General features: G+C 39.9%; 1 protein-coding gene across 1 annotated transcript in view; it reads right to left on the bottom strand.

Annotated features, from left to right (window-relative positions):
• Window positions 1-286: 286 nt before the first annotated feature.
• The window catches only part of LOC137498463 (uncharacterized), a 176,175-nt gene continuing 148,943 nt past the window's right edge, over window positions 287-27,518 (bottom strand). Inside the window, exon 2 of the mRNA XM_068225996.1 lies at window positions 287-1,700. Coding sequence (XP_068082097.1) covers window positions 287-1,700 — 1,414 coding nt within the window. The remainder of the gene's footprint in view (window positions 1,701-27,518) is intronic.

A 27,518-nucleotide genomic window follows, 5' to 3' on the forward strand; every position in this document is an offset into this window, starting at 1 on the left:
ATTACGCATGTACGATCATTAATTACTCCGAGATAGTCCGTCCAGTATATCGTAGTTTATAGTTGAGCATTTCACAAAAGTTAATTGCAGCATCAAACTGGTTGCATTATGACGTGAGCACTTCGTGCTCCATTATGCTGACAAAGCCCATACTCTGCTGCCATACAGTCACCGTAATGAGTAATATGAAAAACTTTGGTCTGAGTTAATCTCATCAATACGTCAGGCATGCACTTTTTCGATGATCTTCATTTTATTATTATTTTGTAGAATGTTTATTATGAGGTTACCTCTTGATCCTGGGTAGAACTCGTCTAACAGGTACAGGTTCCGTAGAATGACTCCTCCTCTGTACCACAGGTGGGCGATAGGTTCCTCTTGGGACTATCACTGGGTCTATTGAGTTGCTGCGTTTATTTCTACTAAAAGAGAGATGAGGTGGTACCGGGGGTATTGACTTAAAACTATAGTTGAGGGACTCGGGCTGCAATGCGTCTTCAGGTGCACTCCATACTCCACTCTCGGCAAGAGGTATTTCGTCCACTTTCTGGGCAAAACGAACAATTTTCTTGTTAGAGTTAGTCTTTCTTGGTATTATTTCTTCGTCTTTCCTGAAACTCGTGTAGAATTGACCTGGATCCCCATGATGATCGCTTAGATGCAAGTCTTTTTCGGCGACTGCATCTTCTACAAATCTAGCTGGCTGTTTGTGAGAGCGACCCACAGCATATGAGTGTACATTGTTTCCAGGGTTCACTACCGACTCTATGGGTGTAGATGTTATTATTGCCAGGTCACAGAATTCGCATATAAACCTAGGCTCTCCTAACCAAAGAGGTTCCTGAGGTCCATCATCCTTTTCACTTACCAATCCACTCTCCTCCATACGATTATCCACTAAACGCAGATGTAAACCTTCGGAAGTAGCAAATAAAACAGGAGTTCTGTAGCTAGCAATTCTTCTGTATTTGTTGTTCTTTTCTTTCGTTTTCTTCTTTCTAAACTTCTTCTTAGCACCTGCATTGTTCTGGAGAGCTTTCTTTGCTACTGAGGCTGATACTGACCTCGCATCATCCAAATGCATTACACTATTATTTCTACAACAACAACAGCAGAAAAGATGCCCGCATTTCTTACGCACCTCCTTGTGAACAATAAGAACAACTATAGGGGCTATAATGGTAAACTTATAGCGACACCAAATGAAGAAGTCATCATATTCTCCTGTCATTACCGGCATTAGCTGCCAAGCTATCTCTGACGTAGAGCTTGATGACATGCTGGTTGAATTTCTGTTAGGTGAAGGTAGAACGATTGTGAATGGGTAAATATGGACGCTGAGGATGTGAGGAACGAGTAATATAATGTATATAATGATTAGAATAATCATTATAAGATAGAAACTTGTATCATCCCAGCAGGAGTTACAACCAAACCATGTCGTCCACGAGGTGTCCCGCGAAGTCGTCCAAATGGGGGACGACCCTAATGTAGCTCCCTGGCCACTTCGATGAAGAGCTGCTTCCTCGAGCTGTCTTTGACGACGACGCTCAGCGTTGACATGACGACCGATGGCAGTAACTGCACTGGTGATGACCAGCCAAGGAACGAGATCTCCAAGAATCAGTAAGAGTGAAGGGTAAATGAGGTCTTCCGGGACGGCTGTGTCATATGCAGCTCGTACGACACCACACAAGTACCTATAACAAACACAGGCACGTATTAGCTCCATAGCGTGAACATTTACCTATTTGCATGATACAGTGCACGACTGTAGCTGTGCAAAACATTCTGAAAATGGTTTGTCTTTGAATTATATCATCTAGTATGAATGTGGAAATTCACAGATTATTTTAAATGTTGTCAGTACTTTATTCAATATATTGCATGTTAATGTGCACATAATTCATAACGGCTTCGGGAGAATGCTTTATAAAACTTCATGTTTCAGTAGTATGTTCTTTTTAATAACGATGACGGTAAAAAACGACGATTTTGATGGCCTTGGTCTCAGCTGCGACTTATTCAGTAAAATACTGGAATATATACAAGGACACATGGAGAACGATATTATACATATAACATGAGTGCTGAAGTTATTGAAGTGTACTACAAGAAAAGTAAGTGGGGAGAATTACAGTTACTTAAAATAATTTTACTCGATTACCACTACAAATTACTTTTTCAACAATTAATGTTTAAGGTTACAATTACCTACCTCACAGAACGTCAGCATTAAGAAAAATAACTGGCATTTTCTTTTTCCGGAATGGGGCTTGAATGATACCAAAGAAAGGAACGAAAAATATATGTCATTTTGTAATTTTTCTTCTTAGCATAGAGACATTAATTAAGTGCCTATCATCATTTAGTAAGAGTAAATATGATAAATTGGAATTTAAAAACGATTTGTCTAACGTTTATAATTTAGTTAGTGACTAGTAATGTCAAACAATTTACAACTTGCTACACCACGTTTTCATGGGACAAGTTACAACTTTGCATTTGCTGAAAAGACGCTCGCTTGGAGGAATATCTTGGTTTAATTTTATCCCGAGCACTTTTGGATACTGCAGGTTAAGTTTGATGTCTCTGGAGGTACTGGAGAGTTAAAAAAGGAACGATATCTCATACAGCAGTGGAGAAGCTACTGGTTCTGTTGTAGTAGAACTGAAAGAGTTACATTCACCGTCACTTAATTTCTAACCCACTTCACCTTCCATACGACGTATATTTCTAGAGTGTAACGATTAAGGTTCTATTTCAAGAAGTAAATTGCGAGTAATAACCGAATTTTGTATAAAGTAACGATTACAAGTAAATATTACTAAAAATGTATTCGTTACATATTTGTCTATTACTTTTACTCAGTTACTTCGGAACACTGGTTTTAATACTGTTTTATTGAACTTGTAATCTGAATTAACGTACTGAAGTTGCATTTTTCCGTGACCAGTGATAAAATGTCCGGCTTCGTCGCTAAAGAGTTCTGGCCCCGGGTTTGATTTTCGGGCTGGTAGGGCTCGGCGACGGGATACTTTTGCCGTCTTCAACATTAGATTCATCAAAGTTAGAGCCCCATTCTTACATACGTGATTGCAGGCAGGTAGTGCAATTGCTGCCTGGGAGGCTGATTACCTCGGATCGAACAGGGGTATTTCAATCGCCTTGAAAAAGAGTACTGCACTGTATTTAAAACGTCGGCAAACTGTACGGAATATACAGAAAACAACAACACGGTTCAATTCAGAAGAAGAACTAAATAATACAAAAGAATGTTTAGTTGTCATCCCGTCAGGGTAGGTTGCTTTCCCATGGCTAGTATCCGATTTCCACCATGTCTGTTGAAATCCTAACCAAAGAATTGTCCGAACAATTCTGATAACCGCCCTGCTCCAGAAGTATATAAATTGGTATAATTACTGCTTTCGTCCAGCTATAACTAGAGTACATTGCTAAACCCTCAAACTACCAATAATAAACCTCTTTCTTCTGGGGAAATTGCATCCTCATCTGTGAATTGACCGCTCTCCCCACCCGTCTCACATTACCACGCTCTTTCTCGCCACTGACTTCTGAGATCCGCGACGTTATCAGAAACGTTTCTTCTTAATTGTGATTAATTCCTCAAAATATTCCTTGTATTCGTCCAGTACGTCCTACGAACCTACAGTGAATTTACTTCACCAAACCAGAATGATATTTATTTATTTCCTTAAATTTCAATGATATGGGCCAGAATTCTCAAATGTATTTCATAAGTTATCACGTAACGTCTATGCTTGAAGTTCTGTAACGATTTGTTTAGCTCTTTCCTCCACGAAATACCCCCTATTTCTTCCAGATTTTTTTTCTTTTACATGTCACCCAGCCTTTAACAGCGACAATGACGTAAAGTGGGCATTTCTCCCATCATTAGAACTGTTATTTCAAGAATAATATTTAGCACTGTATCGTTTTATGCTTCCATTTCTCTATTCTATATCTCATTTCTGGCTCTTTTCTTGTTTCCCTTGATCGACCCGTGTATCTCTGTCCACATTTATTACCCTCAAAGCCCATTAAGAGATGTAAGTTTTTTCAACATTTTAGATCTCGAATTTATTGGCGATCTTTATAAGTATATATTTATCGCCTGATGTTAATATGGATCACTTCTAAAATAAATTCGGGCCTCTGGTCCCATAATATTCTTCGGTGATGGGAAAGCTGCCACTAGTTCAGTCTTCGTGAAAATTTCTACAATAAAACTTCAGGTGTGCGTGTGTGTGCGTGTGTGTGTGTGTGTGTGTGTGTGTGTGTGTGTGTGTGTGTGTGTGTGTGTGTGTGTGTGTGTGTGTGTGTGTGTGTTGTGATCATTTTCCAGACGACTAGAACTTCATCTGGCTCAAAATATAACTTAGAATATGTATAACTCAATTGGTATGGTTTTCAGTAGGAATAAATATGAATAGAATATGAAATTTCGATCTCTTAATTTGGGTCAAATTCAAAATGTGTGTTAGCCTATATTAAAATTCTAGGATAAAATTATTATACTTAAAAAATTAGAATATGTAAGAGATCACTGCTAGCCCAGCGGTCTAGGGGTAGCGTGCCTGCCTCTCATCATGAGGTCCCTGGTTCGATTCGCGGCCAGGTCAGGGATTTTTACCTCGACCTGAAGGTTGATTCGAGATCCACTCAATCTACATGATTACAATTGAGGAGCTATCTGACCGTGAGATAGTGACCCCGTTCTATAAAACAAAGAATAATGGCCGAGAGGATTCGTCGCAGTGTCCATGCGTCACCTCATAATCTGCAGGCCTTCGGCCTGAGCAGCAGTCACTTAGTAGGGCAAGGCCCATCAAGGCTGTAGTACCATGGAGTTTTGTTAGGTTTGCTTTGGTAAGACATAAGTTCAATTTTACAATGCGGATAATAGCATGTAAATTCTGATGTATACTCAACTGCACAAAAATTCGCCGACAAGTAAATATTTAATTATAGATGTATTCTTGAAACGCGTTGATATTCGTAAACTGTGGTTAGTTGGTCGCAGAAGAGATGATACCTGGAATCCTACTGTCTGCAAAATATATTCATCCTATTTCAAACAAGGGGATTTTAAAAGAAAGTCATCTTCTCCGTCGGCCAAATTTTCTGTGGTTGAATGTACACAACCATGATCCAAGAACTGTTGAATTTATCGGTGGACGGTTTCTAGTGTGATGACTAGGCTACTTTATTCCCCTTTCAAGAACACCTCTATTTCTCGGCCTCTTTGAAACATCTGCTACCCCATCTCCAGTCCTGCTGCCTGGAAACTTCAAAGAGCTCTCAGAACCATTTGAACCTCTACCTCTAATCCAATTAAAGAAGGTTAGAGCTGACTTAACAATATATAGCCTACCATGTTGCTAGAATGCTAATTGATGACGGAAGCATGGGAAGAGGAGAGGGGGCAAGAAAGGAAAAAGAAGTCCCCTGGTAACACACTCAGTACAGAGTGTGAATGCAAGACATTTATCGTAAATAGTAATTCAAAGCGCTGACATAGTTTGTGTTTGTTCGTCTGTAGTATAACGTTTCGTTAAAGAAATAAAATGCAATCTGTTACCACATGAATTGCTCCCTTGAATAGGAAAAAATAGCGGACATAGCCGAGCACTGAGATGCAAGAAAGTAGCTTTTAACCCCACTGCTTTCTGCATCGAAGATGGTTTTCCGCGGTTTCTCATCTTCACACCCGGTAAATGGTGGAGCTGTACCTTGAATAAGGCTACGATCACTTCCTTCTCAGTCCTAAACCTCTACTATCCCATCGTCACAATAAGACCTGAGTCGGTGCGACGTAAAACCAACAGTAAAGAAAAAATATGCCTATTACCTCCGTGGTTCTGACAAGTAATTTATTGTGCAGAAATACTGAAATTGGTTGGCGAAGAAGTTGCTTTACGCTTCTTAAAATGTGTTGTAAATATTCTATTGTATTCAATATTTGAAACCGGATTGTAGCAATTGTGAAAGACTACTAACCAAGTATATCAAGTTTCTGAGAGATGTATTTAATTTCTCCAAGTTATTTTTCGTAGGGAGGATGCCAGTATATTCAGGTACGTTTCTGGGATCTAGAAACGGTGAGTAGGGAAGAGGTTTTCCTGTGGTGTTGGCAGATGTATCTAGACAAATTTCAGAGTTAAAATAGAGCAAAGTGTTGAAATAAATGTCTCTATCAGTCGCATGTATTCCGTATTATGGCGTTAGGATTAATGATGGACATAAGAAACCATTTCTTTCTCGTTTACCTAATTGTGAAGCAACATTCCTTATTCCTACTACAAAAAACGTCATCTGGTTGAAGAATATATTCTGAAATGTGGCTGGTAGTCCCAAAAAACAGAAGGAAATACTTACTTTTGATCGGTTAGTGTAAGTGAGATCTAGCCAATTAACCTATTGAGAATCTCACACAAAGAATTCAGAATAACCGACGTACTCAAAATACAAGTGGTGCAAGTCGACAGCTGTCCTTAGTAAGATATTCATTGTTTTTTAAATAATCAAGTAGAAAAGTTTAGACACTTTTTTCCTGGTGGCTTTACGTCGCACCGACACAGATAGGTTTTATGGCGACGATGGGATAGGAAAGGCCTAGGAGTTGGAAGGAAGCGGCCGTAGAGTTGATTAAGGTACAGCCCCAGCATTTACCGGATGTGAAAATGGGGAACCACGGAAAACCATATTCAAGGCTGGCGGCAGTGGAATTCGAACCCACTATCTCCCGGATGCAAGCTCACAGCTTTGCACAGACGTTCACTAGTACAGCGTCTCCTATTCTACGTATTTACCGGAGGTCTTCTTGATATGACCAAAATTAAATATATAAATCCCATGCCGAAATAAGAAATTTGTCAATAATCAATCCATGGCTAATATCCCTTACCAACGTCTGCAATTCCAGTCTACATGTTTATCTCCCAAAACTTAGGTGTAACTCTAGAATTATCCGGATTAGAATAAGTTGTATGTAGCAGATGTACCGCACACGAGCTTCATGCAACATCTTGATTATTCAGTCGACATTTCAAGTTCCTTTGTAAAGGGAACTATTTAAATACTTTGTCTCGTACGCGCATGATCAAGCAAGAATATTTATGGCATAGCCGCCAATCGAATCGTATCACATGGAGTGAACTCTAGGACGTGATAGTAGCATAAGATAAAAACGAATCAGAAATAGCTTAATCAGCTAGCCTTGCTAAGTACCTCAAAATACGTCGAGTTTCTTTCTTGAACACCATTCTCACTAGATAATATAATATAATATAATATAATATAATATAATATAATATAATATAATATAATATAATATAATATAATATAATATAATATAATATAATATAATATAATATAATATAATATAATATAATGTGAAATGTCGTATGGCTTTTAGTGCCGGGATATCCCAGGACGGGTTCGGCTCGCCAGGTGCAAGTCTTTCTATTTGACTCCCGTAGGCGACCTGCGCGTTGTGATGAGGATGAAATGATGATGCAGACGACACATACACCGTGCCCCCGTGCCATTGGAATTAACCAATTAAGGTTAAAATCCCCGGCCCGGACGGGAATCGAACCCGGGACCTCTGAACCGAAGGCCAGTACGCTGACCGTTCAGCCAACGAGTCGGACTATAATATAATATAATATAATATAATATGATATAATATAATATAATATAATATAATATAATATAATATAATATAATATAATATAATATAATATAATATAATATAATATAATATAATATAATATAATATAATATAATATAATATATGTCGTCGACATTCTTCTCCTCCCTCCCGTTGTAAATGAGATAACCGGCTCCAGCCATCGCGACACTTCTTGGAAGAAATGAAGTTTCAGATTCAGAGGAACAGAAGGCACTAGCCCACTTGGTAGATAGGGTCTTAGTATGGTTTACCTTCACAATCAGCTCAGCTCAGTAACAAGGGACAGCTGTGATGCTATTAGAGGATCTGCATGTAGAAGAGATGTGACCTGCGACATCGTCTGTTACCAGGATTGCACAACAACTTCTAAATACGATCCCTCTTGCACGAGTGGCTCTGAAACGTTTGACGGTCTCGAAGGCTTTACTTAACAGAAAATGTAAAATGTATTTTGATTATTTTTTTATTCATTGAAATGATTATAAATCCGGCCAGTATTGCAAACATCAAATACGACCTTTTTCAACCTTACTGATGAGCACGGGGATAATACAAAGATGATTTCCTAAAATCACCGATATGGTAAAAGTAACTGAACTTTTATAACACATTTCTTCAGAGGAGGAAATACTTGGTGCACGTAATTCAAGTTCAATCACCTGTACTTATTCTACTTGACCTCGATAGGCCATTCACTTCTTTTTCGTGGAGGGATCGAATTCGAAAAGTGATAGTATTAACATATCTTTAATGATGTTTGTTGTTGCCCAGTATTGAAGGAAAACGTGGACAAAATGTAATCGTAACATTTCCTTACTATCGAAAGTAATCCTGCCTGCTGACATTTCTTGATGGAAACAGTACTATTGCATCCATCTCTTGGCACAGACTAGAGTAAAGTGTAGCTTCCACAGAAGTCCAAGTCTCATCCATGGCTGTGATAATATGGAAGCTGCTGGGGTATGGATGATGCTGAGTAATGGCATTCGGAGCACGACTAGTGCGTCTAAGTGTTATGAAAGGTGTTGTTCATAAGGTCAGTCTTGCTGCAATGGCACTCTCTGGCCCAGTGGAGAAAGCAATGGTAAACTATCTCACTCCTCATTTTGCCTAGTACGCCTCATTTTGGTGCTACCATTGGTTTTTGTAGTTTCCTTCTAACGACATAACGTTTGGTGGTGCTATTTGAGGATTCAACCAATATCTGTGCTGATGACCTAACAGAGAAACAAAACGTAATATTTTTCCAAAGTATTATTAGAATATATGTTACATATCTACGTGGTAGAGAGGGTCTTAATATGGTTTGCTTCACAACCTGTTCAGCGACAAGGGACACCAACAAGGAGCTGTATACATATGAGATGTGAATATAGGGTATATAATATACAAATTATTATTATTATTATTATTATTATTATTATTATTATTATTATTATTATTATTATTATTATTATTATTATTATTATTATTATTATTATTATAAGTGATATGCTCTAAGTTGAAATTTTTTGGTTATATTTGGCATTGTTCTTGTACAAAGTTCCAAGAACATACAATGTTGTCAGACATCCAGTTTTTCACAGGGTTTCCCGTTATTAGAATTGCAATATTTTCAAACATCCTGTGCCCTGTATTTAATATATCAATTAAAACATTAACAACTACATTTCAATTTAAGTTTGGAGAGAACTTTCAACAAAGATCAGGAAAGAAAACCATAATCGACATTCTGTCAATGAATCTATCAGCAGTTGCTTCCATTGTGAGCTTGAGGAAAGATTTGTAATACTATAACAGTGCGTGTGTACATGCGATGCAGTGATATCTCATATATCATGGATGGAGAATCTATACAAAGCAAAAATATAAACGAAAAGAAACACCACTGAGGAAATAATCGCAACAAATGTACCTTTTCCTTACCAGTTAATTCTGATCACAAATCTAACTCAAACTTTTTTTTCTCTCTTTCTTTTCATTTAGAGAAAGTATCGATCATTGGCTGTTACATTACATTTAACGTTATAAGAAGTATAAAATAAATGTGTCGCCTAATCTGATAGTTTTCAAATTCCCTTTGAATTCGGTATGAAATTCTGGCAAACCCAGAACCATACTGTTATGATGTGTGTATTGGTTTATGTGGTTTGTATTCTTCACTTTGCTTCCCCTTCCCTGCCATGGAACGAGTAATATACCGTACGAATAAAAAGGAAGGTCGTAAATAAATAAATAAATATAGAAATTACCTCTTTTCTCAACTACAGCGTGCAAACTTTTTTATTTGACGTCATTTACGCTGCCTGGTGTCTGTTTCAAAGTTCCACTTTACTCTTCAAGATGGTTGGGAATTCAGAACTCTACTGGGTGTCCTGCCGCTCAGGTATATTTAATGTTGTCGGAATTTTGGGATCCACAGGCGATACTCTACCACTGATACAAACAGGAAACAAGGTTTGTGTGTTGCTTGGGTCATCAGTCCATAGACTGATTTGATGCAGCCTTCCTATCCACCGCTAACCTGTTAATTTCTACGTAACTACTACATCGTACATCTACCTAATCTGTTTGTTATATTAATATATTGGTCTAGCCCTGTCATTTTTACCACCTGAACATCCCTAAAAAACTAAATGAGCAAGATCTGGGTGTTTTAAGATGTGACCTACCAATCTATCTCATATTATGGCCAAATTTCGCCAAATCGTTCTTCTCTCACCAATTCTATTTAGTATCTCTTCATTCGCGATTCGATCTACGCATGTCATCTTCAGTATTCTTTTGTAACACCACACTTCAAAAACATCTATTCTTTCTGAGCTATAGTAATTGTTTCAGCTCCATACACTGCCATGCTTCAGTCGAAAGTCTTCAAAAGTATCTTTACATTTCCTATATCCATATTCGAAGTGAGGAAATGTCTTTTCTTAAGTAAGGCCTTCCTTGCTTTTGCTAGTCTGTATTGTATGTCCGCATTATTTCTGCCATCATTAGTTATACTGCTACCAAAATAACAACATCCATCTACTTTCCTTTAGACTTCACTTCCTAATCTAATATTTCCTGCATCACCTGATTTCATTCGACTACACTCCATTACCTTTGTTTGGGATTTATTTATTTATATCTTGTACTCCTTTTCCAAAAATGAATCCATACCATTAACCCATTTCTCCAGATCTTTTGCAGACTCAGATAGAATAGCAATATCATCAGCTCGAGGGCTCTCTATCAACGTCTTTTAGCTTCAGAGATTTCACAGGACTTGATATTGGTAACTACGCCGTAGGCCACGGGTGTCAAACTGTACCGCCCCCCGTAAGAGCAGTGCCCGTGCTAGAAATAACTGTGGACGCGAGCGTAAGTCTCTTCCACTCAGTCGCCTTGTACTTCCACACGTTGCTGCCTCAGGGATGTGCATGAGAGTAGGGTATTTTCAGGGGTTCGACGGCCACTTCCACCTCAGGCCCCCTGTAGGTCAGTCAAAATCAACACAAAAATAGCTAAATTTCCCAAACCATGATGTATATCTGATTTTTAGTATGTTGTTTGGACCCAATAGGGATATGTATACCCAAGCTGCTGCAAGAAGCAAGGCCAATGGACAGATGAATTGCTTTCTCAGCTACGACCAGCCATTGTACATGAAAGCAAGGGACATTGTCCAAAACTGTCCCGGTGCTGAATTGAGTGGTGTAGAAGTACGATTAGGTGGTTTCCAGCTATTGATGTCATATATGGGAGCAATTGGCAATATCATGGCGGGGAGCGGCCTCAAACAGCTCCTTGCCACGATATATGCTTAAAACAATGTCGAAAACGTGAAGAATGGGCATGCATATTCTCGTGCAGTGAGAACCCATACCCTCACAAACCTTGCACTGGCTCGTCTGATTTTCAACGAGATAGACATCACTGACGACGAAATGGTTGAGACAGAGAGGCTCTTGCTCGGCACTGAAAGGTCACTCATACTGTCTGCAGAAGACAATGAAAATGTACAAAGTGTAAGTGCCAAAAGCGCCCTTGAAAACCTTGAAGAAGAAGCCCCGACCGCAAAACTTTGGGTACTCTAATAATGAATGACCTTACCAACGAAGCAATTCATTCAAGCCGAAAGGATGGGAGATTGGAACCTTCACCTCCAAATAATCAGCCAAATGCTCCCATTCTTTCACTAGTCTGGACAACTCTTCCATGCGAAAAGTGCTCGTTTATATTTACAAGATATGAGCGCTCTGAAAGACCGGATGGACCCAAAATAATATCAATTGTTCACGAAAGGATGCTTTACCATCCGCAAATCCGACAAATTTTGGTCAGGTCTGTGGACTGACTTGACAATTGAACAGGTATTGATGCGTTAAATGACGAGCCAGGGTGGCTTAAGCCATAACAGAGGTATCTCTCTCCTTGGGAGGGCAGGATGGTATATGTGAAGAGGTAGAAGGGTATTGGGATATTTCCGCCACAACAAGTGAACAGCATGTCGATATGCGACATACACAGATTCCACGAGATACATCTGGCGTGAAAAAACTGAAAGCCGCGTTCAATAACCATCCACCTTTCCCATCGACAGATAAACTAGTATCCATCAGCAGTGGCACTGTAGGTGGCCTCCCCCCATAAATTGCCACACTGCCCGAGAACAAGGACTGAAAGGAGTGAACCGAATTATTGGAAAACTTTTGGGAACGTTAGCTTCTCTAGGAAAGAAAAAGTCCTCTCTTTGGCAACGCATACCACCTCTATCATGATCCACAAGAAGAGAGTCGATGTCGAGCCACTCACCATCTTCCAGCGGACGTGCATCATGAAACAGTCAGACCAGCAGTTAAAGACCCACTTCACATACGAGCTCGCTCCATATCCAAAAGACCCTATTTTCTGATGAAGGGATACGTAAAGGCACAAAGTCAGCTTTTTACGCTGCCTTCACTCAAGCCACAGTGAACGTCAGTGTGTAGGCAAAAATATTTGCTGTCGTCGATGAAGGATACCTCGTCCATAAAGTCGTGAGGCATCGGAATGATTCGGTACGGGATATCACAGCAAGGTACATAAGCTAAATATTTAACCAGTTTGGGAGAAATGTGTGTGTAGCCTTCGACGGGTATCCTGAGGATGGCACCCAAAAGAGCACCAAATTTGCAGAGCGATCACGACTGTATTCTGCAGCATCAGCGGGAATTGTGTTTGACGCATCGACCGTTATCACGGTCCCCCAAGAGAACATGCTCTCGAATGACAAAAAGAAGGTTCATCTCATTGAGCATCTCTGTTCTGCTTTTGCTCTCGAGGGGAGTGAGACAAAAATATCAAAGGAAGACGCAGACTGCGACATGGTCGTGACTGCTCTGCAAAAAAGTACCTCCAGTGACCTCGTCATCATCTTTGGAGAGGACAAACGTATACTTCCAGAAGAATGGCAGAGGTGAGGTGTGTTGCGTCCAATTATCCACCAGCTCATCCAACCAAGGGGAAGTGGAGCTACCACCTGGATTTGACTTTTTCATCCACACATTTACTGGGTGCGACCCCACCTCTGCCCTCTTCTGGCAGGGGAAGATGAAAATGTCGGGCCACTACAGACAAAATTAAGCCCTAGTGGACCAAGCAAGAGTTTTCCTCCAGACAGATGCCACACACCAACAAGTCGCAGCAGCCGGTGACAAGTGCCTAGTTGCCCTATATGGAGGAGACGAATCGACAGACACCCTCAACGATGTACGCTTCCGTACTTTTGTGAGGACAGCAGCCAACGCCAAAGCGAATCTCGTCCGTTTGCCCCAACCACAGAGGCTGCGTCGTATCACCACTACCGCAAATACCACCAGGTGCAAAAGTGGTTGGGGTGGAGAAAGAGTCCGTTGACTGGGGTTGGGAATTGACTTCGGCTGGACTCATCCCCATTACCAGTCGGCAAGCTCCTGCCCTCGCAGAGCTCCTAAAACTCCTCCTTTGCAAATGCAAGAAGGGTTTCAGAGGTGGCTGCACTTGCCTGAAAGCAGGGTTCAGATGTTCTGTAATACGTGCTACCTGCTCTGGGGAAACGTGCCAGAACGCTGCCCTTATCATCATTGAAGAGGACGACGATGACGGGCCTCAACACAACCCACACGATCCATTAATACTGGAGTACCTGCCTCCAGGGGACGAAGACCTACCTATTGAAGAGAGTAACGAAAGTGACGGCCAGGACCATGAAAAACATGGCGACGAGTTTGAATATGTGTCTATTTGATTGAACGATTGATTATGTCACTGTACTTTTGATTACTTATGTTTATATTAAAATACATTTCACAGTTATTTAAATGATTACATGCTTTCTTTTACATTACCAAACCAAATACCAAAATATAGGAAAGGTTATGGAACATTTTTGGAAAAATGCTATTTTACCTTATATGGCTTTTTGAGATTTTGAGAACTGCGAGGCCTACAGACCCCACTTTGCGCTTAATTTAAAGCTAATTAAATTGCATACAAATTATATTCTACAAGTTCTACTGGAAAAATCAATGGTTTCGACGCAATTTCGGTCCAAAGAAGGTCTAAAATTTTCAATTTTCAGAAAACTGGCCTATTTTCGAAGTGCCGTAATTCGGTAACCAATTAACCTACAGAGCTCCAGTTGGGCTTAATTTATCACAAATGTAATGCTCGTAAAACGTGTAGAGTAGCTTCGACAAAACATGCATGCAATACGAGATATAGAGCAGAATCTGAAACAAGTCCGCAAATTTCGCGGTTTTTCGCGTGCAAAAGTTTTTCCAAAAATTTTTGAGAGTTGCAAACTTGGCTACAAATAGCCCTAATGGGTCCAAACAACATACTAACAAATCAGAGATATATCATGTTTTGTTAATTTATTGTCGATTTTGACCGGCCTACTGGGAGAAGCCTCCATCTCAAGGAATGTGCTGACTAAGAGTGCATGCTTAATCTCACATGACCATACTTGGCAGGCGATTTGAAATCAAGCCGTTACAGGAAACACATTTCGGCAAAAAAAAGTGACTGCACAAGCAAGTTGATCATTCTTTGAAGTACTTGCTGAGACATGAAATAACAAGTTCATTGTTTTAGCATTTAGCTTAGTATGAAAATATCAGCAAAAAATTGACTGCACGTGCAAGTTGATCAGACATGGAATTATTTGCTGAGACGTGAAATAACAAGTTCATTTTCTTGCATTTAGCCTAGCATGAACATATCAGCAAGAAATGACTGCACGAGCAAGTTGACTGGCCTTGGAAGTAACTTATTTGCTGAAACAGGGAATACAAAGTTCCTAGTTTCCACAAGTTCGCGACTTAGGCACAGTTACACACCCTAATAATAGTTTAGAGGACCCAACCTATCCTCGTACTGAATACTTAACATTCATACACAATAAAGAGAAACAATTTGATGCCGAAATTCAGTCCCGCAGGATTTTGCGTATTATCAGAATTTCCCAATAAATAATAAAGTCCCCAACCCACCCTGCAAGTTCGTTGGAAAGCGACTTGAGGGAGCTTGGAATTGAACTTGAAACAAGATGGCGGCTATAAGACTTAATACGCATGCTTTATTCATAGGGGCGTAAGATTGGAAAATAATTAAGGGAGCTTGGAACTGAATATTGAACAAGATGGCGGCTATAAGGCTTAATACGTATGCTTTATTCATAGGGCCGTAATATCTTTACAAATTTGATTTATTCTATGCTATACTTTCTTAGTATTATTATTCAGAGCATCTCTGTTTAAGTTGTCAGCCTGTTTCTTCTGCCACACATCTTTGGTACTTACCAATAATTCTTTGTACCCTTTTCTTTTGCGTAGACTTTTAACCCGCTTATCAATATGCTATTGCCTGCTGTCCATCTCACAACATTTTCGAGGTCACGTTGCAGTTGCTCACAATCTTGTAACTTATTTATTACTCTATACAGAATAACATCATCCGCAAAAAGCCTTATCTCTGATTCCACTCCTTTACTCATATCTATATATATAAAATAACTTGTCCTGACTGACTGACTGACTGATTCATCATCGCCGAGCCAAAGCTACTGGACATAAAGAAATGAAATTTTGAGGATATATTCATATTAAGATGTAGGTGCTCGCTAAGAGAGGATTTTTGGATATTCCTTCGCTAAGGGGGTGAAAAGGGGGGTGAAATTTTAAAATGAGTGTATCTATATCTCAAAACTTTAAAAGTTTACAGATGTGAAAATTGGTATTTAGAATCTTCTTTAAAAATAAGGAAACACGTATTTTTTCATTTTCGGAAAATCGCAATAGGAGGAGTGAAAAGGGGTGAAAAAAGGGTTAAATGCCTTTAATATATCAGAAAATGAAGATATTACAGACCTGAAAATTGGTGTTTGGGATCTCTTTTAAAAATAAAGAAACACGTATTTTTTGTTTCTGGAAAATCCAATTAAAGGGGGGGTGAAAAGGGGGTAATATTTTAAAATGAGTGTATCTATATCTCAAAACTTTTAAAGGTTATAGATGTGAAAATTGGTATTTAGAATCTCCTTTAAAAATAAAGAAACATGTATATTTTGTTTTCGGAAAATCCTAATAGGAAGGGTGGATAAGTTTGAAAAAGTTGTCCAATGCCTTTCATGAGTCTACTTATATTTCAGAAACTGAAGATATTACAGACCTGAAAATTGGTGTTTGGGATCTCCTTTAAAATAAAGAAACACGTATTTTTTTTTTTTTGGTTTTGGTTTCGGAAAAAAAATTAATTAATGTGGGGGGGGTGAAAAGGGGGTGATATTTTAAAATGAGTGTATCTATATCTCAAAACTTTTAAAGTTTATAGATGTAAAAATTGGTATTTAGAATCTCTTTTAAAAATAAAGAAACACGTATTCTTTTGTTTTCGGAAAATCCCAATAGGAAGGGTGAATAATGGGTTGAATGCCTTAAATGAGGCTACTTATATTTCAGAACCTGAAGATATTACAGACCTGAAAATTGGTATTTGGGATCTACTTTAAAAGTAAAGAAACACGTATTTTTTCGTTTTTGAAAATTCCAAATATTGGAGGGTGGAAAGTGGGGGTGAATTTTTAAAAATGAGTGTGTCTACATCTTAGAACTTTAAAATTTACAGATGTAAAAATTAGTAGTTAGAATCTCCTCTAAAAATAAAGGAACACGTATTTTTTTGTTTGCTGTAAATCGCAATAAGTGAGGTGTAAAAGGGAAAAAAAATGGGTTGAATGTCTTTAATGAGGATACATATATCTCAGAAACGAAAGATATTACAGAACTGAAAATTTGTATATGGGATCTCCTTTATAAATAAAGACACATGTATTTTTTAATTTTTGGAAAATCCAATTAATGGCGGTTAAACAGGAGTGACAAACTGGGGTGAATTTTTTGAAAGACTATATCTACAGAATATCTTGGAAACGTAAAATGTTACAGACGTAAAAAGTGGGTGTTTGGAATCTCCTGCAAATGTAAAGAAACATAGGTGATTTGTTTTTGGAAACTCCACTTAAGGGGAACTCAAAAGGGGAGAAATTTTAAAATGAGAATTTTTACAGTATATCTAAAAAACTTAGCATGTTACAGAAGTTAAAAATGGTATTTGTTATCTCTATTAAACATAAAGAAACGTGTATTTTTAGTTTTCGGAAATGCCACTTGGGTGGAGGGGGGGTAAATGTAACTGTGGTGTTGAATTCTTTTAATTAGGCTACTGATGTCTCAAAAATGAAGATGTTACAGACGTGAAATTTGATACTTGCAATCTGTTTTAAAAGTAAAGGAACACGTATTCTCGGAAAATCCAATGAAAGGGGGGGGTGGTGGTGAAATAATTGAAAATTTAATTGACTTAATTGTATGAGAATACATACATCTAATAAAAATTAAAGCTGTTACAGGCGTGAAAATTCGTATTTGGATCTCCTTTAAAAACAAAGAAAAACGCGTTTTTGGGAGGAAACCATCTTGGAGGGCGAGAGTGTAAAGGAGTTGAATTCCTTTCATGAGGACACATAAATCAAAATCTGAAGAAATTAGAGTCGTGATAATTGGTATTTAGAAGATCCTTTACTATTAAAGAAACAAGTATTTTTTGCGGGAATATTCACTTAGTGGGGTGTTGGGGAGTAGTGTGAAATGAAGTGAAAAAATAAATTATTTTTATGGGGATACTTATAACTCAAAACTGAAGGTAATAGACGTGAACATTGGTGTTTGGAATCTCCTTTAACCATAAAGGAACAAGCTTTCTTTTAATTTTTTTTGGAGGGGGGAGTGGGTGGCGATAAATAAACTTAACGCTGGTGGGGTGTAGAAGGAGGTGAGACCAATTGATTTTACTGTTCTTAATGTACTTATAAGTATCATCCGTTGCTCAGGCGGCAGCGCGCCGGCCTCTCACAGCTGGGTTCCGTGGTTCAAATCCCGGTCACTACATGTGTCATTCGTGCTGGACAAAACGGAGGCGGGACAGGTTTTTCTCCGGATACTCCGGTTTTCCCTGTCATCAGCCATTACAGCAACACATAATAGTAATAATAATAATAATAATAATAATAATAATGTTCCGGACCGTCGTCAGTTGTGCGCTGGAAACGGCTCCTGGACTGGTAATGACTAAGAATGCAGTCCGGCCGCGGGTTTAGTGCCGCCAAGGCACCCAATATGACACCACGCCGGTTCTCCTGAAGGATTTTATCCATATTAAAAATGATTATAATAAAATATGGCAAAGATTTAGTGACCCAACTGACCGGGAGGAATACCTGAGAATAGCCCGGGAAGTACGAAATCGATTGCTGGAAAGGAAGATTGAAAAATGGCAGGAAACATGCCGTAATCTAATAGAAAACGAGTCAGATCGGGAATTTTGGTGTATTCTCGCCGAAAACGAGTCAGATCGCGAATTTCGGCGGATTATATATCTAAAACAATAAGCATTCAATTATAAATTTCAGTATAATACCGTAGCGAAGCACAGGTATCTTGCTAGTCATTTATATACATATGAAATATACAGGTCCGATAATACTGCCTTGAGAAATTCCCCTCTTAATTATTACAGGGTCAGATAAAGCTTCACCTACTCTAATTCTCTGAGATCTATTTTTCTAGAAATATAGCAACCCACTCAGTCACTCTTTTGTCTAGTCCAATTGCACTCATTGTTGCCAGTAGCCTCCCATGATCCACCCTATCAAATGCTTTAGACAGGTCAATCGCGATACAGTCCATTTAACCTCCTGAATCCAAGATATCTGCTATATCTTGCTGGAATCCTACAAGTTGAGCTTCAGTGGAATAACCTTTCCTAAAACCGAACTGCCTTCTATCGAACCAGTTATTAATTTCACAAACATGTCTAATATAATCAGAAAGAATGCCTTCCCAAAGCTTACATACAATGCTTGTCAAACTTACTGGCCTGTAATTTTCAGCTTTATGTCTATCACCCTTTTCTTTATACACAGGGGCTACTATAGCAACTCTCCGTTCATCTGGTATAGCTCCTCCGACCAAAAAATAATCAAATAAATATATCAGATATGGTACTATATCCCAACCCATTGTCTTTAGTATATCCCCAGAAATCTGATCAATTCCAGCCGCTTTTCTAGTTTTCAACTTTTGTATCTTATTGTAAATGTCATTGTTATAAGATGTAAATTTTAATACTTCTTTATCCTTAGTCTCCTCCTCTATCTGGACATTATCCTTGTAACTAACAATCTTTACATACTGCTGACTGAATACTTCTGCCCTTTGAAGATCCTCACATACACACTCCCCTTGTTCATTAATTATTCCTGGAATGTCCTTCTTGGAACCTGTTTCTGCCTTAAAATACCTATACCCAAGGCTAATGAACTTGCTCGTGCAGTCATATTTCTGCTGATAAGTGCATGCTAGCCTAAATGCAAAAACAATGAACTTGGTCATAAATGTGTCAACAAATAATTCCAAGTTTCATCAGCTTGTAGGTGCAGTCAATTTTTTGCTGATACGTGCATACTAAGCTATATGCTAAAACAATGAACTTCGGCCTCTCACCGCTGGGTTCCGTAGTTCAAATTCCGGTCACTCGATGTGAGATTTGTGCTGGACAAAGTGGAAGCGGGACAGGTTTCCTTCATGCTTCTCCGGTTTTCCCTGTTATCTTTCATTCCAGCAACACTCTCCAATATCATATCATTTCACCTGTCAGTCATTAATCATTGCGACAGAAGAGTGCGGCAGGCTTCGACAGCCGGCACAATTCCTATCTTCGGCGAAATTTGGGGGCTTCATTCATTCCTTCCCTGACTCAGTCACTGACTGGAAAACAGGTAGTAGGTTTTCACTTTCATTTTTAATTTCATGTCACAGCAGGTACTTCCAAGAATAATCAACTTGCTCGTGCAGTAAATTTTTTTGCCGAAATGCATTTCCTGCCACGTCTTGGCTTCAGCAGCAATCTCACTCCGTACTAACAGTCCACACTTAGTCTTCAGGGGGAAAGAAAACCTTGGCATCGATTTTTTCTCTTATACACTTAAGCTATTTAGTTCTGAGTCCAAGTAAACTCCAGGTTCAAATCCTAGTCGATGTGTGAATTTCGCACAGCTCAAACGTTAGGTGTTCCGAATTGAAAAATAGCAATTGAGCTGTATGTATATCCAAGTGAGTTCCATGTCCGAAACCCAATTTGGTCGGTAATTTTTTGTTAATTTCTTGTAGTGCTAAAGCTTTTAACGTACATTTATGCTTATTTGATTCCCAGGTAGAGTCACGGGTTCGATTCCTAGTCAGGTCAGCGATTTCTTGTAGCTCGAAGGTTGGGTGGTTTTTAATTTAACGCACAGTTATTTACTTAGCATGATACTCAGCAGCCCAGAGGGATGTGAAGCGTGCCATTTCTTACGTATAGTGCGAAAAAGATATGTTCTAAACACAAAGTTTTAATCTCTAAGTGATATCAATAATATTGTCTGCTACTATAAGTCTCTAGAATTCAAATCTATAAACACGACATCTTAACATCAAAATTTCAGTGCTCCAAACACTAAAAACCAATAGTGCGTTACGGATCACTTCAAACCCTAACGTATTGGACGCCGCAGTCGCTTAACTTCGAACCTCAAAGATGCTTTCCCCTATTACGCTCCCTATTAATAAAGTATATGCACTACACCTCACTCCATCTCCCTGATCCCATGTGTTGCCGCCATCCTATTTCAAGTTCAACTTTTACAAATCTCAGCATCGAAGCTCGCAAAGGTTACCCTGGAGCGTGTCTCATCTTTTGTAGTTACGTTAAGCCTGGGATCGAATCTCAAACTTGATACTGTAGCGCCCTGGTAAGGTTAAGTCTGGCATCAAATGCGTACCTGTTAGGTTAAGCTAGTACTCTTTTCCATCATCACCCTAGCAGTTAGGTTAAGCTGGCATTCTTGGGTATCAAACTTAGGACTGTAAAACTAACGCCCTTAAGCCTAGAGTCGAATCTGGGTTCTGTAAGGTTTAGCCTGAACACGTAGCCTGTGTAACATCATGTGAGGTTAAGGGTGAACTCTTAGCCAACCGCCTTACTTTTCAAATCGCCCGCCAAGTAAAGTCATGTGAGGTTAAGCATGCACTCGTTGTCAGCACATTCTACGAGGTGGAGGCCTATCCGGCGAACTGTGGTGGTAATGGTAGTCGAGCTCTCCAAAAGTATACTCCTCACGAGTATCGACGACAGGCTCCAGTTACCTGCTTTGGTCTACACGTAATGGTCGAAACATACAGTTACATAGGTTGTGACATAAGGAGTGACACAGTAATTTGTTGCACTATGTTTGTATTTGTGTACTTTTTTATTAGTATGGTTGCTTGAGGAGATGCTACTTTTACCGAAACCTACTTTTCTTTGTTTATCTTCACAGAAACGTGACGATTTGCCACAGAAACGGCATATAATTCTGCACTATTCTGCTTCATATTAAAACTGTCCCTAAGAGAGTTGAGAATTTTAAGCCAAAACAAACAAAAAAGCCTTTTATTTTGCACTTCATATTTTATGGCAAACTTTTAAATAATTATTTACTTTCCTAGTACACAGTGATTACAATGCAGGATATTTCGCTCGTTGCATGCAAACGCCGTGTTGAGCACATTTAATTATGTATGTCCCTATATAAAAGAATACATGTACATGAATTGGGGGAGTGCCGTAGAACGTGTAATGTAGAGCCCTCCAGGCTTGCGCTATCTGACATCCTGGGATAGCGCTCGTAACAGCTGTTTCTCGTGCACGCAGATCGTGACCTTGACATGTCTGTCGTAGGCCAAAGAATGTTTAAATTCTTTTGAAATTTTCAGCTCTTCAGCACTTTCGTTCCTTACCACCTTTTCCTTCAGCGTAACTCTCGTCCCGCACTGCTGACTTAAGTAGATTTCTAGTGGGCATTTTGATATAAATGAAATATGATAAGCCTGTAATTTTCACTCCAATTCCCGTTTCTCTAGGCGTAAACATTTTACGGTAAACCACGGCAGCTTCATCGCTTCCGTTTGCCCAGTGGTATGGGAAGGGTGCGGTATCCTTCTCATATTGCACAGCACTCTTTGTTTCGTCTCTCGATTTATTATTGATTTCCACTATGGCAGGAATACCGTTGAAATTCCCTATTTAGCAAGCACTTCATAAGCTTAAATTAGAACGAAGGACAATGGCAAATATCATGAATAATATTGACGCTTGAGCAATGTGGACTCTTGAAGTGTCTGACCAGATTTTAACAGAAGTTTACTGAGCTCAAGGCTCGTGCTCCCGTAAAAGTTTACATAGCAGCATCAGTGAACAATGAGTTCGATTAAATCCTCTTGGTGTAAAACAATCGTTTTAAGATTACTGCTTGGTTGTGCTTCACTGCGGAAGCTAGACGTGAATAAACAAACACGAATTTACTTTCAAACAAAAGACTAGTTCCTGAACTAATAATGGTGAAGCGTCTGTGAGACCGAACAGTGCATTTGCGTCACTCAGCTGAATAGAAATAAACTCGCAAACTTCTTTTTTTTTTTTTTTGCTACGGGCTTTACGTCGCACTGACACAGATAGGTCTTATGGCGACGATAGGATAGGAAAGGCCTAGGAGTTGGAAGGAAGCGGCCGTGGCCTTAATTAAGGTACAGCCCCAGCATTTTCCTGATGTGAAAATGGGAAACCACGGAAAACCATCTTCAGGGCTGCCGATAGTGGGATTCGAACCTACTATCTCCCGGATGCAAGCTCACAGCCGCGCGCCTCTACGCGCACGGCCAACTCGCCCGGTGCATACTTTTTTTTACTATTTTATTTATTTGCTTTACGTCGCACTGACACAGATAGGTCCTATGGCGAGGATGGGATAAGAAAGGCCTGGGAGTGGGAAGGAATCAGCCGTGGCCTTAATTGAGGTACAGCTCAAAAATTTGCCTAGTGTGAAAATGGGAATTCACGGAAAACCATCTTCAGGGCTGCCGGCAGCGGGGCTCGAACACACTGTCTCCCGAATGCAAGCTTACAGCTACGTGACTTTAACCGCACGGCCAACTCGCTGGGTACTGTATAGTACAGTACTCGAATTTGCACGGCAAGTACTGAATTTACATTTAAGGTAAAATTTAGATACGTTTCTTCTGAATGTTATTAATAGTTTTGTGAAAGAATTTGCATATTATTTCCGCAATAATATGTATACGGACTGCATTATTTATTTCGTTAACGAATTTTCTGGGTGATCTGGATTTGGATCGGATTCATTGTCGCTTGAGCCGGATAAATGTGGTTATATTGTATCATTTTTATGCAATAAAGCATCATTGAGGTATATTTTTTCTCATGAACTACCGCGACGCACATCAGTCTTCTATGAGAAATTCAAAAGAGCAACTCAAACAACAAATGTCGTGCAAGGTATTGGTGCCCATATGCCACTTCTACTGTTCTGACTGGAGCATAAATCTCTTTATTAATGTGAAATATCTAACAAAAGTGAGATTTTTTTGCGTGAGAATTGGTGAGCTATCAGAAGAATCAAAGAAGCAAACATTGAATGTTTTACAACGTACAAAACTGTTATGTGCGAGAAAAGTGGAGACGACATGACATCACGTGTTGATTGACCGAAAAGCTCCCCTAGACTGAGAAGTGTAGTATTTTCTATTACGTTTACGCATTTTACGATTTACTTAATACTCAAAAAACTTGACGATAAACTTAAAAAGTATCCGAAGGATCACCCTATACTTGAAATGTATAAGAGTCCATTAGAAATTTCTTGGAATGAACTCATTATGACTAATATCTCAAGCCTTCTTTTAACTACAGCATGCCAATACAAAAACCCATATTTGTTCTTCAATGTTTCCTGCTGTGGAACTTCAAGTAACACAATATTTTCCAAATGGAAAACTTTGTATGACTACCAAGAGATATCCCTATCCAGAGCTCGTAACGTCTTGCGACGATGGTCACCTGTGCTGCCATATTTAATTTTAATCATCATCATCATCATCTGTTTACCCTCCAGGGTCGACTTTTCCCTCGGACACAGCGAGGGATCCCACCTCTACCGCCTCAAGGGCAGTGTCCTGGAGCTTCAGACTCTTGGTCGGGGATACAACTGGGGAGAATGACCAGTACTCCCCCAGGCCGCCTCACCTGCTATGCTGAACAGGGGCCTTGTGGAGGGATGGGAAGATTGGAAGGGATAGGCAAGGAAGAGGGAAGGAAGCGGCCGTGGCCTTATGTTAGGTACCATCTCTGCATTCGCCTGGAGGAGAAGTGGGAAACCACGGAAAACCACTTCCGGGATGGCTGAGGTGGGAATCGAACCCACCTCTACTCAGTTGACCTCTCGAAGCTGAGTGGACCCCGCTCCAGCCCTCATACCACTTTTCAAATTTCGTGGCAGAGCCGGGAATCGAACCCGGGCCTCCGGGGGTGGCAGCTAATCACGCTAACCACTACACCACAGAGGCGGCTTTTAATTTTAATACTCCACGGATATATTACTGATAAAAATATCACTCGTGTTAGAGGGAATTACAATTTAAGTGAACTTATCTAAATGATATTTTGCAGTAACTCTATGAACATGTACGTCCAAACAACATATTTTCTTGATTGAATAGCTTTTGTATTTTATTATCTATTGTATGGGAGTGGAATCTCGACGATATTCTGAGTCATGGCACTCCTTCTGCTCAGGTGGCTCGGACTATACAATACACCTGTGGTCCGTAACCCGTTAGAGGAGAGATCCCCACTGGGACTATGTGTAAGTAGGGGTAGCATCCTGCTTCACAGAATTTTCACCGAGCACCCTCGGAACAAGCCTCCGTGGCTCAGGCGGCAGCGCGTCGGCCTCTCACCACTGGGCTCCGTGGTTCAAACCCCGGTCACTGCATGTGAGATTTGTGCTGGACAAAGCGGAGGCGGGACAGGTTTTTCTCCGGGTACACCGCTTTTCCCTGTCATCTTTCATTCCAGCAACACTCTCCAATATCATTTCATTTCATCTGTCAGCCATTAATCATTGCCCCAGAGGAGTGCGACTGGCCTCGGCAGCCGGCACAATTCCTATCCTCGCCGCAAGATGGGGACTTCATTCATTCCATCCCTGACCCGGTCACTGACTGGAGAAAAGGTTGTAGGTTTTTCATTTCATAACCCTCAGAACGTTTTAAGCAAGCCTCGGACCTATGGGACTAACGTGTCCCACTCCCATTTGACAGGCGAGGCACTCCTTGGAAACAACTTGGCGAACGAAATGGAATTCGATGGGGAGCTATCAATATTAATGGGGCTTATGAAGAAAAAAAGTAGAACTGGCTGAACCAGCAAAGGGAATGCATCTGGATGTGTTAGAAGTTAAAGATATTCGGGTAAGAGGAGATGGCGAGGAAGAACTAGGAGATTATAAAGTCTACTTGACGGCTATTAAAATGGGAAGGGTTGGACTGTTCATCAGGAATACTATTGCACGCTAGTTACTGTTAGGCACGTAAATGAGGGAACGATTGGGTAGATTTGTCAGTTGGAGGAATCAGGACGAGAATTGTCTCAGTGTATTCACCATGTGAGGGTGCAGATGAGGATAAATTTGACAAGTTTTAAAAATAGTGCCAACAGTACAAACAGGATAGAGCTAATGGGTGATTCCAATACACGAGTTGGAAATAAAACTTAAGGATACGAAAGGGTGATTGGTAAAGGTGGGTAAGATTTGCAAGCTAATTGGAATGGGAAACGTTTGATGGACTTCTGTGCTAGAGGGGGATTAGCGGTTACGAATATATCCTTCAAGGACAATGCTATTCGCAGCGGCACACGGGAGAGTAGGAATAGACCATAATTATTTTAACCGATTTTGATTCAGAAAATCTGTTAGGAATGTGGGTGTTTTCCGGGAATTTTTCGTTGATACGGATCAGTATCTTATCTGTAGTGAACTAAATAAACTTAGGCCTAGGATAAAGAAAGTGAAATCTGTCTGCAGACGAATAAGGGCAGAAAATCTCCGCGACGAGGAAATGAGACAGAAGTACATGGATATGATTAGTAAAAGTTTCAAGAAATGGACAGTTGGCTGGATCAGTATATAGAAAGAGAATTGGTGGCTTACATGGATGCTGTAGAAGAAACAGCAAGGGAATGCCTAGGAACAACTGTGTGTAAAGATGGGAAAAATGTAACATCTTCGTAGAATGATGGAGTGAGAGCAGCTTGTAAACGTAAAAGGAAGGCCTGTCAGAAGTGGCTCCAAACAAGGACTGATGAAGACCGGGCATTGTACGTAGTAGAATGAAACAGAGCAAAACAAGGAGTTGTTGAATCCAAGAAGTCGTGGGTAAACCTGGAAAGGCTAGGTCAAGCAGCAGGGAAACCTTTCTGGACAGTCATAAAGAATCTTAGAATGGGAGGAAAAAAAGGAAATGAATAATGTTTTGGGTAAATCACATGAACACATAATAGATCCCAGGGAATCATTGGACAGGTTAAAGGAAATAATAATACAAGGTTTTCCGGTTAACGGTGTAATAATATAAAATGTAATAATTTGAGAAGTAGTTGAGATATTTACTTGCGGTTTGTTTCTACAAGTAGGGTAACTCAATATGTTTGTTTACATACCTAATAAATCTCAATATGCGCACCATTAGTGGCGCAACAGACAACTAATCGGTATTCCACTTCTCTCCAAGTGTTCTACAGCATTGTAGGCGTAACATTTGCGATAGCTGTTCGAATGAAATGACTCAGATCTGGTAGATCACGAACTGGTGTCAGGTACACTTGATTCTTGACAAACCCCCACAGGAAAAAATCAAGTGGCGTAATGTCGGGGCTTCTAGGGGGGCCAAGCAGTTGATAGACTACCTCTCCCAATCCAGCGATCTGGGAACCAACGATTCAAGAAATCCCTCACAACTTCCGCATAATGACATGCTGAAAGATCACGTCACGAGGAAGTTGTGGGACAACATACTGCTCCAACATGTCTAGGTAACGTGTTCCATTAACTGTAAGCTCCGCGAAGAAGAATGGGCCAATAACCCTGTCCTTCAACAATCCACACCACACATTCACTTTCGGAGAGTTTCGTTCCAACTCTATCACTACGTGGGGGTTCAGATCCCCATATGCGGCAATTGTGCTTGTTTACCGTGACGAAAATATGGAATGTAACCTCGTCTGACAAACAGGCTGAATCGAGGAATGCCTCGTTTCCATCAATTTTTGCCAGAATTGTCTCCGCGAATGCCTTCCGTAGCGGCCT

This window comes from Anabrus simplex, chromosome 2 (genome assembly GCF_040414725.1).
Source record: "Anabrus simplex isolate iqAnaSimp1 chromosome 2, ASM4041472v1, whole genome shotgun sequence".
Classification (NCBI taxonomy): domain Eukaryota; kingdom Metazoa; phylum Arthropoda; class Insecta; order Orthoptera; family Tettigoniidae; genus Anabrus; species Anabrus simplex.